This window comes from Plectropomus leopardus, chromosome 24, assembly GCF_026936395.1.
Source record: "Plectropomus leopardus strain MGB_pleo_1.0 chromosome 24, ASM2693639v1, whole genome shotgun sequence".
Taxonomy (NCBI): Eukaryota; Metazoa; Chordata; class Actinopteri; order Perciformes; family Serranidae; genus Plectropomus; species Plectropomus leopardus.
This window is the reverse complement of record NC_142199.1, coordinates 7213128-7227838: the sequence shown is the minus strand read 5'-3', so window position 1 is coordinate 7227838 and position 14711 is coordinate 7213128. Positions and strand designations below refer to the sequence as shown.

The 14711-nt window shown below is 36.7% G+C and overlaps 2 protein-coding genes across 2 annotated transcripts; one reads left to right on the top strand and one right to left on the bottom strand.

The window, feature by feature from the left end:
• Nucleotides 1-423: 423 nt before the first annotated feature.
• cyp4f3 (cytochrome P450, family 4, subfamily F, polypeptide 3) lies at nucleotides 424-6443 on the bottom strand. The gene is made up of 13 exons (XM_042513159.2): nucleotides 6134-6443; nucleotides 5768-5912; nucleotides 5597-5650; nucleotides 4810-4937; nucleotides 3861-3982; nucleotides 3625-3771; nucleotides 3357-3474; nucleotides 3208-3274; nucleotides 1964-2093; nucleotides 1183-1316; nucleotides 977-1041; nucleotides 821-903; nucleotides 424-737 (listed from the first exon to the last, which is right to left on the bottom strand). The coding sequence occupies exons 1-13, from the start codon at nucleotides 6335-6337 to the stop codon at nucleotides 518-520; spliced, it is 1617 nt and encodes a 538-aa protein (XP_042369093.2). The 5' UTR covers nucleotides 6338-6443; the 3' UTR covers nucleotides 424-517.
• Nucleotides 6444-7883: 1440 nt separating this feature from the next.
• LOC121939529 (uncharacterized) lies at nucleotides 7884-14650 on the top strand. The gene is made up of 6 exons (XM_088074827.1): nucleotides 7884-8090; nucleotides 9400-9895; nucleotides 10731-10980; nucleotides 11748-11997; nucleotides 13107-13677; nucleotides 13816-14650. Exons 1-6 carry the CDS (start codon nucleotides 8072-8074, stop codon nucleotides 14240-14242), a joined length of 2013 nt encoding a protein of 670 aa, XP_087930953.1. The 5' UTR covers nucleotides 7884-8071; the 3' UTR covers nucleotides 14243-14650.
• Nucleotides 14651-14711: the final 61 nt, after the last annotated feature.

Below are 14711 nucleotides of genomic sequence, written 5' to 3'. Positions count from 1 at the left end.
CAGATGTTTCATCAATCAAAACAGTCACTGATGTAAGTTATTTACTTCCGGAAAAGTTGATAAAAATAAACATATTTCACAAATACAGAATCAAAAGTGGCACTATTCCGACCTCTGGTGTTTAGGGATTGTTACTGCAGCCAGAAAAAAATCATTATTCAGGCTGTGGACTTCTTTTTTTATTGACAAAATTAACATGTACAAATCATCTGGTATCCGGGGGAAGCTTGACACCTGTTTTCTTTTTTTTTTTTAACCATTTCAAACCTGAGAAAATTCATTTGATTTCCCTCAAAAACATGGGGAGAAAGCATGAGCATGTGGCCCAAAAAGTGACAAGAAATTAGTTAGGAAAGTTATAAAATTTAAAACACACAAGAAAAAAAAAAAAAAAAAAAAAAATATATATATATATATATATATATATATATATATATATATATATATAATGATAAAAATAACAATGTTGAGCCAGGTTAGAAATGGTTAATAAACTGAATTAATGATCATCTTTGAATCAATCAGCCTGCAACTCTTCCACGTTGTGTGTCATCAGAGGCTCCAGCTGCAGCCACAGACCGCCCTCTGCACGCAGGACGAGCTGGGGGAGACGCCGAACTCCCCCGGAGTTGGTCCCGAGTTCAGGGTTCACCCCTGGGGTCAGACGAAACCTGAGCAGTGTCAACGCCACGACGACTCGAAGCTCTGCGAGGGCGAATTTCTGACCAATACAGTTCCTGTGAACACAATTCTTGTCTTTACCAGCAAATTTCTAATGATGTCATATCTTATTTAGCTGGCAGCAGTGACGCCGCTGTACCTGGGGCCTGAGGAGAAAGGGATGAAGGCATGAGAGCTGTGTTCCTGAGCGTTTGCAGGGTCAAAACGCTGAGGTTGGTACTCCTAAAAGAGAGTAAGTCACAGGTCAAACATGACAAAGGTGAGACAAAGTGAAACAATAATGTTCAGTTCTTACATGAGGATCTGTCCAAACTGCGGGGTTGTGGTGTGTCCCATAAATACTGATCAAAGTGATGGCACCTAGGGAAGAATAACAGACAGAAAGGACTATTTTGGGAAAAGTTTGCTTCACTTTCAAAAGGATATCACAAACAGACCAATTTGTACTTTCTTGATTATGTTTCAGGAACTTCCAGAAAGCCAACAGTGTCTCCCTCTCACCCTTTGGTACTGTCCGACCCCCTGGCAGCGCCATGTCCTGGGTGTACTTTCTAGTTACAGCCTGCACAGGAGAGTGCAGCCTGAGAGACTCTTTGATGCACATGGTGGTGAAGGGAAGGTTTGACAAATCCTCCCTTTAGATAAAGACATATTGCATTTAATTTAATAATATATAACTTTATTTATGTACCACCTCTAAAAACAAAGTTTACTGAGCCCTTTGACAAACAAAGCAAAGCAGAAATAGGATACATAGACAGCAATACAACAACGTAAAAGCCGAACAGTTCTATTGAAAACTAGGGTCAAGTGAGGATGAAATTAAAACCAGAGTACACGTAATGCAAGATGCAGGACGTAAAATGTCAATTTAAAATAATATAATGAAACAGACCAAAAACAACAGAAGCAATAAAAGTAATAAAACCACAAATAAAAGGAAAAAAAGGAATAAAATATAAACGAAAAAGGTAAAATGAAGAAAGAAATAAAAAGACAATACTAATTTAAATTTGAATGATACTATTGCATATGACTGCAATGATACTAAGTGCATTTGGATGCTGCAGCACACTCACTCAGTCATATATAAATTAAAAAAAATGTTCCCATGAGTCATTTAGACACAAAAACATGGGGAATAGGGTCCAGATTGAAAAAGTTAACTTTTATAAAACAACAGGGTTTCAGATTGTACATATATACGTTTCCCACTTATAACTGTGCATTTTTACTAAGAAAATTACGACCAGTGATTCATCTTATGTGCATGTTTACTGACCACTCTATGTCACGTCCATCTCGTCCTTTCATCAGGTCCTTCACTTCCTGCCTGCATTTCTCCTGATAGTGGTCGTGGCGTGCCAAATTATACAGCGTCCAGCAAATCGCACTGGCTGTTGTATCATGACCTGCGGAAAAAGTAGGACGTTTTGATTTAATTTTTAAAGTTTCAAAGCTATCTTACATTGGATGTGAAATTGTGATTTTATGACTGTTTTTTTAATTTATGTGACAATTAAGATTAAAGGCAAAAATTGTAAAATCCAGCTTTAAAGCAGATTTGACTTTTGAGGGAAGATTCCACACATTCTGTCTTTTACAAATGAAAAGTCAAATTCATCATGAAAAAAAGTGCACCATTGCTTAACTTTTTGAAACCTTTTTTTGCGCTGCTTTCAAACGCCTTTTACTAGTATTTTATTTATTTAGTCTTTGTATCTTTTTGAGCAAGTAGGTGTGATTTCTTTAAAAAAAATTCAAATTAGTAGATTATGGAAATTATTTTTTTAAGCTAGGGGAAAATGTCTGGTACAAAGGAAAAAAGACTGGGAAAAAATGTATAATCATAATTACATATTTAAAATTACATGAAATTATTATTAGACCTTTTAAGCACTTTTTCACTGTCATTTCCCTGTTTTTGTTTTTTTTACTTTCTTTTTTTTTCTTTTTTTTCTTTTTTTTTTTTTACAATTTTTCTCATTCTTCTGTTTTACTAATTTTCTGATACTTTTCACCAATGTCATGCTAAATTTTCATTTCTTATTGCCTTCTTCCATGTTTTTGAAAGAAATCAGTCCAATGTGCTCAGGTTTGAAAAGGTTTAACCTTTTACCTCCTGGACTGTCATCAGCTGTATTCAGATGCCTTTTACAAGCATTTAAATCTCTGAAACCTGAAAACAATTGGTTGGATTTCCTAAAAAAAAAACACAGGAAAAAACATTCAACAACATATCATTAAAACTGCAAAAAAAAATAAATAAATAAAATAAATAAATAAACGTGACAAGGAGATGATCTGAACATTTTCAAAAAAAGGCCAATAATACTTTATTTATAATTCTCTTAAATTGTATATGTAAAACTATGTAACAGAAATAAATATATATATATATATTTTTAGCACTTTCTTAAGATCATTCTCTTGTTTTCATTATTTTTTCTTTTCTTTCCTTTGTTTTTGCTAGTTTTTTGTTGCCTTCTTCCCATATTTTTGACAAACCAGTTCAAGCTGTCTCACCTGCAAACATGAAGGTGTTGGCCTCAGCCTGTATCTCCTCATCTGTTAGGCCTCGTCCATCCTCATCCTGCAGTCATACAAAAAATAAACTGCAGTCAAGCAATTAAAACTCTCTTTTTGTCTCATTCTTGTTTCTTCTTCTCTTGTACCTTTGACAGCAGAATGATGTCCACGAAATCTTTCTTCCTCTGTGGTGCTGTGGTGAAATCGTCCTTCCTCTGTTGGTTGATCAGGGCCCGCCGCTCCTGGACCACCTCCCTGGTAAACCTGCAAACAAGTTTTACCCAAACATAGAATAGAATAAACAACAGGAAACTGTTCTCATAGAACATGAATACTACACAATATTATCATATAAAAATGTATCATCAGACAGTTTGTGCTACAGTGAAGGTTACACCTGTGCATGTGCTGTACCTGTGCACAATGCTTAAGGCCTTTTTGAATCGTTTTCCTTGCTGTGTTTTCCAGTAAATCCAGTCCCAGTGGTGCAAAATGTTTTGTCGACGATCTATTATCAGGTCGCTCAGCTCCACTATCGCTGACACATACTCACTGGTTGACCTAGAGAGGAAAAAATAGCAATTTTAGAAAACATAAATACAAAAGAAAGAGAATTTATTTGTCAAAAATGATCAAATGTGAGTCCTCACCTCTGACAGTTGCTGTTGTAGCTAAATGCACATTTCAGTAAACTGTCCAGCGTCATCAGAGTGACGTGGTCAAACATCTCTACATTAGGCGTGCCTTTTGCTACCAGCTGGCGCCACTTATCCTAAAAGACAGAAAAGATATAACAGGGACATTTTCTCCATACAGTGTAGTATAAAAATCAACATATTAAAGGGACAGTTCTGCCCAAAATCAAAAATACACACGATCTCTTCTGTGTATGGTTGACAGGTGTAGCTCACTTGAAAAAAAACCAGGGTTTCTGCATATCCTTCAAAATTCCAAAAATGCATTAAAATCCATTAATCTGAAAATAAGGCCTTAACTGGTATTAAATGTCTTAAACAGATCTTTCAAAAGTCTTAAAAATAATAACATGGGAAGTACGATTTTTCTGAATTGTTTCACTGATGTAAAAAAAAATCTCAAAATAATAAAGAATGGCTCTCGCATTAACGTCACCAAAAAGTCATTTTTTTATTGCAATAAACACACCAGTCTCCCTTATTGTAGGAAACGGATGCTGGTTCATGTTTTTCCCTTCATTTTTGGCGACTGTAAAATTGGTCTTAAATTTAATTCAGAGTAGCTTTAAAAAATTCTTTTAAAAAAGCCTTAAATCCCACTTTCTTTAAGATGTAGGAACCCAAAAGAAAAGAGACATTACTGTTGAGTTTTTCAAATGTTTTTTTGGCACTTTGAGCGCAACAAGCTGAGCTCCATCTAGCTCCATTATATTCAAGAGAGTATATGGCCGATATCTACGATAATCGGCAACTCACCCCCCAAAAATCTAGATTGATAAATAGAAACTACAGGTAAGAGGAAAAATCTCTTTTTTTATTTTTTAGGTGAACTGTCTCTTTAAATTCTCTCTTTATAAACGACACCAGCTATTTGCTTGCATTCACTGCTGTGTGTCTTTCTTACGTGCATGGTGTTTGCTGAGGTGTTAAACTTGACGACGTAGCTCTTCAGAATATCAAAATGAAAAGCAGGAGTCAGAAGCCGTCTCTTGCGGGACCACGCCTCCCTGTTGCTTAGCAACAGGCTCTGTCCTGGGACAGAAGAGAGAGAAGACTTGTGGATTACAGTAATCAGTGCTTGCAGGGTCATTTATACATATGAATTTTAAAAAATGCAGTTCACAAGTTTTATTTTTATTAAGGACAACAATGTTCTTTAGGGGGTTTATTTAATTCTGGGAAACCTGAAACACAGAAAGGACTCTCTAATGAACCTGGATTGACATACACTGACCTACACCTTTGAACTCTAAACAAACTGATTCCTTTCGGAAACGCTCGGAAAATGGCAATGAGCAACATGTGAAGAAATGTCCAGCAAATTGCAATAATTAGTGGATGTTAGAAAATACCTTTAAAAAGCTAAAAAAAACAGAAAACTACATTTAAAATGATTATAACTGTATAATCTATCATTTTACAGAATTATTTTAGTTTTAGTTTTTGATTTTTAAGCAGTTGTTTCAGGTCATTTTCTTGTTTTGTTCGGTTGCATGTAGTTGTTTTGTTTCTCTCTTATTTTTTTGGTCATTTTCTTGTAATTTTTGCTAATTTCTTGGTCAAGTTACTTATTGGGTTCTTCCCATTTAATTGGAAGAAATCAGGACACTTGACGTACGTTTCAAATTACTCACCTTTCTGAGAATAATGAAACATACTTACATCCAAACAACATGACCTAGTTGACTCACCAAGCCATGGACGCAGATGTCCATAGATGAGCTCATCTTTGACCGTTATGCTGGCTGGATGCAGAGAAGTTCAATACAAACAAAGCTTTAGGAAATGTGTTTGTCTTTAAAAACTCCAATAAAAGCTTCTACTAGTGTGAAAAACGTTTGTTTCCAGTGATTATACACTACCAGGTGCCATTAGCAGAGGTTTGATGTAGTCGGGGTGGAAGAGTCGGACCAGGTGATAGAAAGGACCTATGAACCAGCTGCAGGAGTGTTTGTACGTCTGCACCAAAACATCCGCCTGCAGGAGACCTTCCTCTGTGCTCTGCATCTGAGCCACACAATTAAGCAGTTAATAAAGTGAATTTTGGTTAGTTTGTGCACAGCATTTTATGGGAAATTTATCACAAAGAGGAAATGTTACGACACTGAGCAGATCCTGTGTCACACTGCGACAAATACAGAAGATGTTTCAACATTTCTAAAGTGTTACAATAACGACACAACAGTAAAGTTAACAGGTGAGGTGCAGCCTCGGTGTGTGTGTCCTACCTGGCCCAGGTGTCCCAAAAGCCAGGACTTTGCGTGTGGCTTGCTGAAGCAGGACAGTCTGTGTGTATACCAGATGTGTCCTACCAACAGTCTCACCATCCACACTGCAACCACAACTCCCAGTCCTGCACCAGCCACAAACAGGACATGACAGAGGCCCGTCCAGCAGAGGACCTGAGAGAGGACACCCCGGAGGAGAGACATCCTGGGACAGCGATAGAGAGGTATGAGTATCAAGAGACTGTTTGACACTCGCTCTGCGCTGACAGCGAACGTCTGTGTTCCCACGAGAAGCACCTAATGTTGAAACATGCAGAAAAAAAATGTCCCTCCTAATTATTTCAACAGGAATAAGTGCAATAACCACGATGAGAGACACACCACTTCCTCTGTCTGTTACAATAACTTCAAATAGTATCATGTTGATTGGTTAGAAGAGAACAGGTAGGGCTAGACAAGCAGTTTGCTTCTTCCTCTTCCTTAATTTATGTCACTAATTTAAAAAATGTTCACATCTTTTGCTTATTTTTTCCCCACATATTCATAGTTTTTAATTTTAGTTCATTTGTTTGAAACCAATGCATTCAATGTTGAGGGAATATAACATAAGAATTATCAACCATTAACTTGGCATATAAATAAACATTAAGAATTACTTTTCTTTAGATATTGTTACAAGTTATGCCTAAAGTTCAAGTTTTGGCCAATATTATTATTATTATTATTTTTATTTTTTTGCACTCCCTTCCACTTTGATTCTGTTTCTTTGCTTTGTTCTTCATTCAAAAAATGTATCCCACCACAATAACGACAAAAACAAACAACAGGAAAAAACACAAACAAAAACTTGTATAGACCCCTTGAATGTAAACTTATTTTGTTTCATTTTATTTGCTATTAACCTACTGTATGTACAGACCAATTCATGTATTTTTACTTTGCTGTAGTTCTTTAGTTCTTCTAGTATTTTTCTTGAGTCCTTGTATTGTTGTTGATAGAAATGCATTGTTATTGTTTTCACAAAATTTTTGATTGAGGTCAAATCACGCCCTCTAGAGGCTATGTTTCCTTTTCTTGTCATAAAATATGTTATTAATTTTGCTTACTTTAAAATAGCATCCACCTTTAACTTGACATCTCTATTAATTAAAACTGATTCTAACAATAAATAAATTAATACATACATAAATGAATGCATACATACAAACATAAATGAATAAACAACAACATAAATATTAGAAACATAAATTGTAGTCCCCTTGAATCTAAACTTATTTTGTTTAATTTTATTTCCCCTTCTACATTTGTATAGACCACTTAATTTGTTTGTTAGCTGTTGTTTTTAATTCTTTTTTAAAAAAGTATTTTTATTGTTTTTGTTCGGGAATGCACAGTTTTTCAAAACCCCTTTTCCAAAATTGTTCATAATGAGGTCAAATACAGTTATTGAAAAAAAAGTTCATTTTATATGGATAATACCTCATGTTCTCTTTTGATATCTTTTATTTCTGCCAATTATGTTGACATATTTGTTTTAGGCACTCTGCTAAAAAAAAACAACCCAAAAAACACAGACTGAGAGGTCAAACATTTTTTTGTTGTAAACAATTAGAAAGCTCTTTTTATATAGTTTTTTTTGTTTGTTTATCAGCTTTAATACACCAACATTTACTTTTGTCATATTGTGATGTTTCTAATGTCTTCCAACGAGCTTATATGAGCGATTAATCCAACTTTTCCTTATTTCAGAGTTGGGTTTTCCGAGGAGCTCCTGAAGGCAGCACTGATTGGCACTGAAGCACCTGAGCGGAAAACAAGACGACGAACACCAAAACAAACACGTTTGGCAGAAAATAACTTTGGAAATAGTTGTTTGATTTCTGCAGACAGCCTGAAATGAAAAGCAGACGACACCGCGGGGTTGCCCAGTTGTGATATATGTACTTGTCAGTCTCAGGTGAGTTTTATTTGAACTTTTCTGCCGTAATGTTTTGGAAAACGGCGAACCTAGCTAGCTAACGTAGCTAACGTCACTTAGCTTCTGATGTAGTTTCACTGTGATTTTCTTGATTGTTGATTCATATATAAATATTAAAAAAAAAACCCGCAGAAATTATGAAAAAAAATAAAAAAGTGCTTATTTCATCAGATACCAGATACAGTCATGATGTAATGCTATATATTAGGGGGGAAAGCAGCCAAATCTAGTGTTTATCGTTTTTGATTCATAAACAGTACAAGATAAACAAAATTGTTTAACGATTTGAGTATTTTTGCATTAACTTAGATATTATTTTTGGAGTGCATGCACCTATTTATAGTGTCATTTATTAACATAATTTATTCTTATGTTTGGACTGTTCATATACTAAGAAAACCAAGAAACTTGTTTTTAAGTCCATAACCTTAAATTCGTGAATATAACTTGACACTATGACATGCTCAGAAATACATTTTTACACCATCTCCACTAACACCCAAAAAAACCCTGTTGTGTTTAAATTTGATCAAATAAGATTTAAATTATTTTTTGGAAAGTATCATTGGAAAAATGTGACCTCTAACTGTGTAACTTTACCTATGAATGCACCTTAGGATAAAATAATGCTGACATATCAAAATATCAAACTGTTAAATTATTAGGTATTATTATAATTATTGTTATTGTCGTTGCTTTTATTTTATTACTGTATCTGTTGTTTATTTGGTTTTATTTTAAATTTTATTTAACTCCTTACACATGCACAATCATACACAGAAACACGTGCAATATTTAAAAGATGTCTCCATAAATAAGTGCAACTACATAACACTGACGCTGTATTATTAGAATTATTATGACAGTTATTTCACCCTTTTCTATGTGCTTTGTGACTTCTTTTTCTTTTTATGTATTTATTTATTTTTGCACCAATAACAAACAAGTATTAATTACAGTATCTCTCCTTTCCTCCTTAGGAAAAGAGCCAAAAATAAACTAAGTGGTTTTAAATGCTTCTGAATTTGGAATACATCTTCAATAAATCTTGTAAATATTGTTTTTCTACATCTGTTATGAAAACGAGCCCATAATTTTAAACAATCCAATACTAATATATGCAGTATTTGAAAATGAACTCATTGCTTTATTTTTATTACAACAAACATATTTAGCCAAAGTTATTTCAGTCTTTTTAAGCTGCTCAGAATAATTTTTCGCTTGTAAAATGCATTTTTAAAGTAGTGCAGACATGTCCTGTTTCTCATTTATCTTCCTCCGTCTGCAGGTTTTCGGCTTAAAATGGATGAAAGTGCAGGAGCGCACAGCAGGCGTGCCAGCCAAGAGGGATCTCTGCCTGCTTCCAGCTCGCCTCTGTCAACTCACAGCTCCACCCAAACAAGTCTGCAAGACGCATCACCTCCGCACCCTCCTTGGATGAACAAACGTCAAATGGAGCAGAACCAGGATTCTCAGGACCAGTACGTTGAGATGCACTCAAGTCCTTACTCTGGTCTCTATGAGGAACTCTTCTGCACCAGCCAGACCTCCAACAGTCCAAACCCTCTGGCCGGCGCCCTCATGATCTCCTCCAAGCCGCAGAGCGATGTGCAGAAACAAGGTTACCTCGGGAAGCAGGAGCGAAGCCACAGAAGATACTTTGTCCTGAGAGCAGGAAGTCACACGGGGCCGAGCCGACTCGAGTGGTACAAGAACCAGGAGAAGTTCGCAGAAATGGAGAAGTCTGCTGGTAAAGCTGCACTGTCTGGCTCCAGCAAGCAAGGGTGGGTTAAAGTAACTTCATCGAGTTAAAGGTTTCAATGCACGACATCAGCCAAATGTTGGTACACAGGGTTCGTACGGTCATGGAAAACCTGAAAAAGTCATTGAATTTCACAATCACATTTTCCAGGCCTGGAAAAGTAAGTTGGAATTAGTAAAAAGAAATTAAAAGTTTGGGAAAAATCATAGAAATTTGTTTTGTGTAATCAATTAAATTACTGAGGTAACATTTATTTTCTGTAGCTGATGAAGAAACATCAGCTTCAAACAGCTTCAATAATGTTTAACAGTGTTTTGGTTGTTTTTGTTTATTTGTTCATCACCGACATTTTTTTTAAAGCACTCTTGGCTTAGTCAACGATGATATAACTGTAAATGGCTGTATTTTGCATTTATTTTACAGCTGATTTTTAGGGAAAACGTGCAGCATCTTTTCTTGTAAAAAAAAAAAAAAAAAAAAAAAATCACCAAAATGACACTTTTTTACCAGCCAGAACTGTAAAAATGGAAATTATTGTTGAATTTTCAGATTTTTTACAGTCCCCGAAAGTATCTTTGGGGATGCTGAAATGATGTTTGAATAGAGTGTGAATTTTATATGTTTGAAAACATCAGCCAAGTGGGACAATAAAGAAATATTTTGGGTCATGGAAAAGTTTTGAAATTTTGTCCATGAAAATGTTTGGGAACCTTGGATACATTATGTTGGCAGTGTTTGTCCTCGTTATAGCTTGAGTAATTTGTTTGAGATCTTGACTAGATCGACTGCTTTGCCTTACTATTTATTATACAGCGTGCTGCTTTAATTCCTGAATTAAAATATTTTGTCCTCCTCAGGGCGATTTACCTGCGGTGCTGTCTCGGCGTCAGCCGGAGCGGCAGTTCCAGGAAAGGCCACATGGTGGCGCTGTATGCCAAAGATCAGACCATGGTGCTGGTGGCGGAGGACCAGTGGGAACAAGAGCAGTGGTATCTGACCATTAAGAAACTGATGGAGGAAGAGCGTAAGGCTGACTATCACGGAGGAGGGTTTGAAGAAAACTGTGATGTGTACTGCACTCTGCCCCCCGCTGCTTTCTTCAAAGAGGTCAGACCAGACTTTGCTTGTTTGTTTTTCTTTTCTGTCTCATGCAGTTGATTTCAAATTTAATCAAAGTTGATTATAATTTTGCTGACCTGCATAAGTTGACATTTTATACAGTTAAGTGATGATGACCTCTTGATACATAACTAGCACTTTACCTCGCTTAAACAAGTGAGTAACAAGATCAAATCAAATTGAATACTATAAAATACGTTCACTATACCTATAAATATAAATAAGTAAAAAATGAACAACTTCACAGGAAATTTCACAAAATTAGGAAGGAGTTAGTGTCAAGTTACAAAAAAGTTACCTGAAAATTAGCGCGCTAAAAAAGGAAAAGGAAAATTAAACAAAAACAAAAACAAAACAACAAAAATAACAGATATAGTTTTAAAAACTAAACATGTTAATGTAATTTGCTTTTAATAAATAACTTTAATGAAATCATTTTTTTGTATAATTATATTTTTTTTCTCTCTCCCTCATTTGTCATTGTATTTAAATAATTTTTCATTTTTGTTTCAGCTTTTGCTAATTTCTTGCAATTTTCCTGACATTTCTTGACATGTTACCTGCTGCCTTTTTAGCCATGTTTCTTTCTTTTTTAAAAAAAAAATCAAACCAATTTGTGCTTATGAGAGGCGTCCAAACTTAACACAACAACCTGATGTCGATCCAGGTTTCACAAGGTTAAGCACCATGTAATCTGCATTGGATGTAAATATCCCAACCTGATCTTGGCTCTGCTCCCCTCGCCTTCGCCTCAGGTGTGGCCGGTCACGGTGAAGCCCAGAGGTCTGGGCTGTTCCAAGTCCCTGGCGGGGGAGAGTCGGCTCTGCCTCACAGCGATGTCTCTCATCTTGATCAGAGTGGCCGCATGCAGTGATTTGCTTTCGGTAACAATACCTTTGCTGAGTGTTCGGCGCTTTGGCCATTCGGACGGTTTGTTCTTTATGGAGATTGGCAGGTCGGCACCAAACGGTCCTGGTGAAATCTGGATGGAAGCAAGAGACCAAGGTACGTCAAAATGAAAATCTGATTTTTATCCTTTTTGGATACTTACAGATTAACAACTCTATTAGCAAAAAGATAAAGTAAAATGCGACCACAGAAAACAAACTGATCCAAATATTTATTGGAGCATATGAGAACGAACCTATGAAAAACTTCAAAATGATACCAGGGCTTTCAACAAATTAATAATGAAAATACATTTAAAGTTAAAGGCGGGAAAGTTAGGGTAATCTGATATTTAGACAGCAGAATTTAGACAGAATTTAGTTTGAATAGTTTTGTGTCATTTCTGTACCCCTGTCCAGAAAAAATGTGATTCAAATCAGGCAGAGTTTAGGTGATCCTGTGGAGACAAAGATGCACTTCCATATCTTTTGGCAGTTTCCTTCTGTGGTTCCCTTTTGGACTAAATTCATGACATCCTGGAAACTCTTTTTTTCAGACCAAAAACAAATTTAAACTTATGTACCTGGTCACACTGGAGGAACTGGATAAAAAGGATAAATATTTGTTAAGAATATTATTGGTGTTGACGAACGGATTGATGTAATATACAGTATTTATATAAAAGAGAGAAGGACTTTTTATTTGAGAAGGATACCCTTATTGAAAACTGGACAAAACTGGTAGTGTAGGTTTCGTGTATCAGACCTGATTTAGATCCAATATCCCTATATCTACAGATTTTTTTATTTGCCTTTCTGCTTATTTTTCCAAGTTTTAGGGTCACATTGAGAATGTTTTAATTTTTTTTGAGTTTTCGAGAATAAACTCCTGATAGTACGATATTACAAGAATAAAGTCATAATTTAACAAGAAAAAAGTTGTAATTTTATAAGAATAATCTCGTAACATTATGAGAATAAAATCATGACTTTATTCTTATAAAATTAGTTTTTTTCTCATAAAATTACGACCTCTCTCTCAAAATATTACAATTTTTTTCTTCTAATGTTATGATTTTATTCTTGAAATCTGACATTTTTTCTTCTTTCACATGCCCCCTCCCCAGTAAAATCAATAAAAAGAGAATTACAAAAGAAAGTGTTTATTTGACTGATTTCTCCCTTTCTGTAGGACTGTGACCCCTCCTTTTTCTTTGCTCTGTTCAGGTAACCCAGCAGCAGCTCAGCACATCCATGAGGTGGTTCGTGATACAGTCAGGGCACAGCGAGCTCTTCCCGACTTCGGCCGCTCACCGATCTCCAGCCACATTCAGCTTCAAGCCCATCTCGCCTCAAAACGCTGCAGACCCAAATACAGAGACGAGCCGGTGAATGTGAGACCACTTGGTTCGCGTCCGTTACTGCACCCCAGTCACCCTGAAATCCAGACAAGTCCAACTACGTGCTACCAAGACCCCCAAAAACCTGAATCCACTTTGAGCTCTGATGCACATCTGAGTCCCATCAGATCCAGTCAGAGCTTCAAGTCTGAGACCGGCAGCTACATGGAGATGAACAGCGGGAGGCAAAACGATGGCAGGAGACCTGCCATGGTGACGGGGGACTACTGCGGGATGGACGACTGGGAGCCAGCTGGGAAGCAGCAGTCGAGGTACATGATGATGTCACCACAAGTGAGCCACAGCTCGCCTGTGCTGCCTCAGGATGAATACATGACCATGGCGAGCCCACAGAAACACGAGTCAGCTCACTCTCCCCTTCAGACATCATTCAGCGGGTATGTTTATTGTTTGATTGTATCTTTCATACAGAATACAATATTCCCATCTTGAACAGGCGGTGTAAAAGGGGCTTTTATTTCTGATATCCTCTGTTAGAACAAACTTGCAAAATACAACTTTCTGTCCTGTTGTAGCTCCACTTCTGACAGCGACTCTCCTCTGCACCCACAACATGGTCAGACCAGTGAACACAGCCACCCACACTGGCTGCTGAAAGTCCAACAGAGACAAACAGATGCTGTCCAGTCACAGAGGAGCATAAGCTGCTCCACCCGACCACAGGATGATGAGCGTCAGCAAAGCGTGATGACGTCAGCTGATCAGACACGACTCTCAGCTCAGACCGGGGCCACTTCGTCCCCTGTGAGGAGCGGTGATGGGCCTGGCGTGATGGCTCCATTTGTCACAAGTGCACCATCCTACAACAGGCCAGTCCAGGCTAGTTCATACTCAGGTACAGGCCGCTCAAGTCGACTCCAGGCAGCGTCAGACCGATCTGTAAGAAGAAACCGGCTGTTTTTGTGTCTGCCTTCGTGTTTGCAAGCCAAGAACAGGTCCTGAGTGTTTGTAATAATCAGTTGTTTTCTTTACATCAAAAATCTAAACAGGAGCTAGTTCTATAATTCTGTGCAGCAGGTCACGAAACGTAAAACTTGAAGCTGATGAAAGAATAATTTGTTTTTTGATTTGAATATTTCAGTGTGACTGTTGCTGCACTTGTTGCACATGCATGAAAACACAGGGGCTTTCATTGAACGCAGCATATGTTTAAGAAAGTTAAAGTCAAAGTCTGCTGTTTGTCTGTGGATGCACACAGTGTTTGCTCTCAGATTGCCCCTTTTTGTCAATTTATGTTTGTTCTCTTTTGGATAAAAACAAAGCCTTTGGTTATGGTCTTAACCACACAGCACTTGAAGATGTTCCACTGTTCTATACAAAAAAATTAAAGAATAAAGTTACATAATTGCACATTTTTCTTTATCTGTTTATTAACAACATTCACACAGGTTCAGACAGTTTAGTTAAAGAT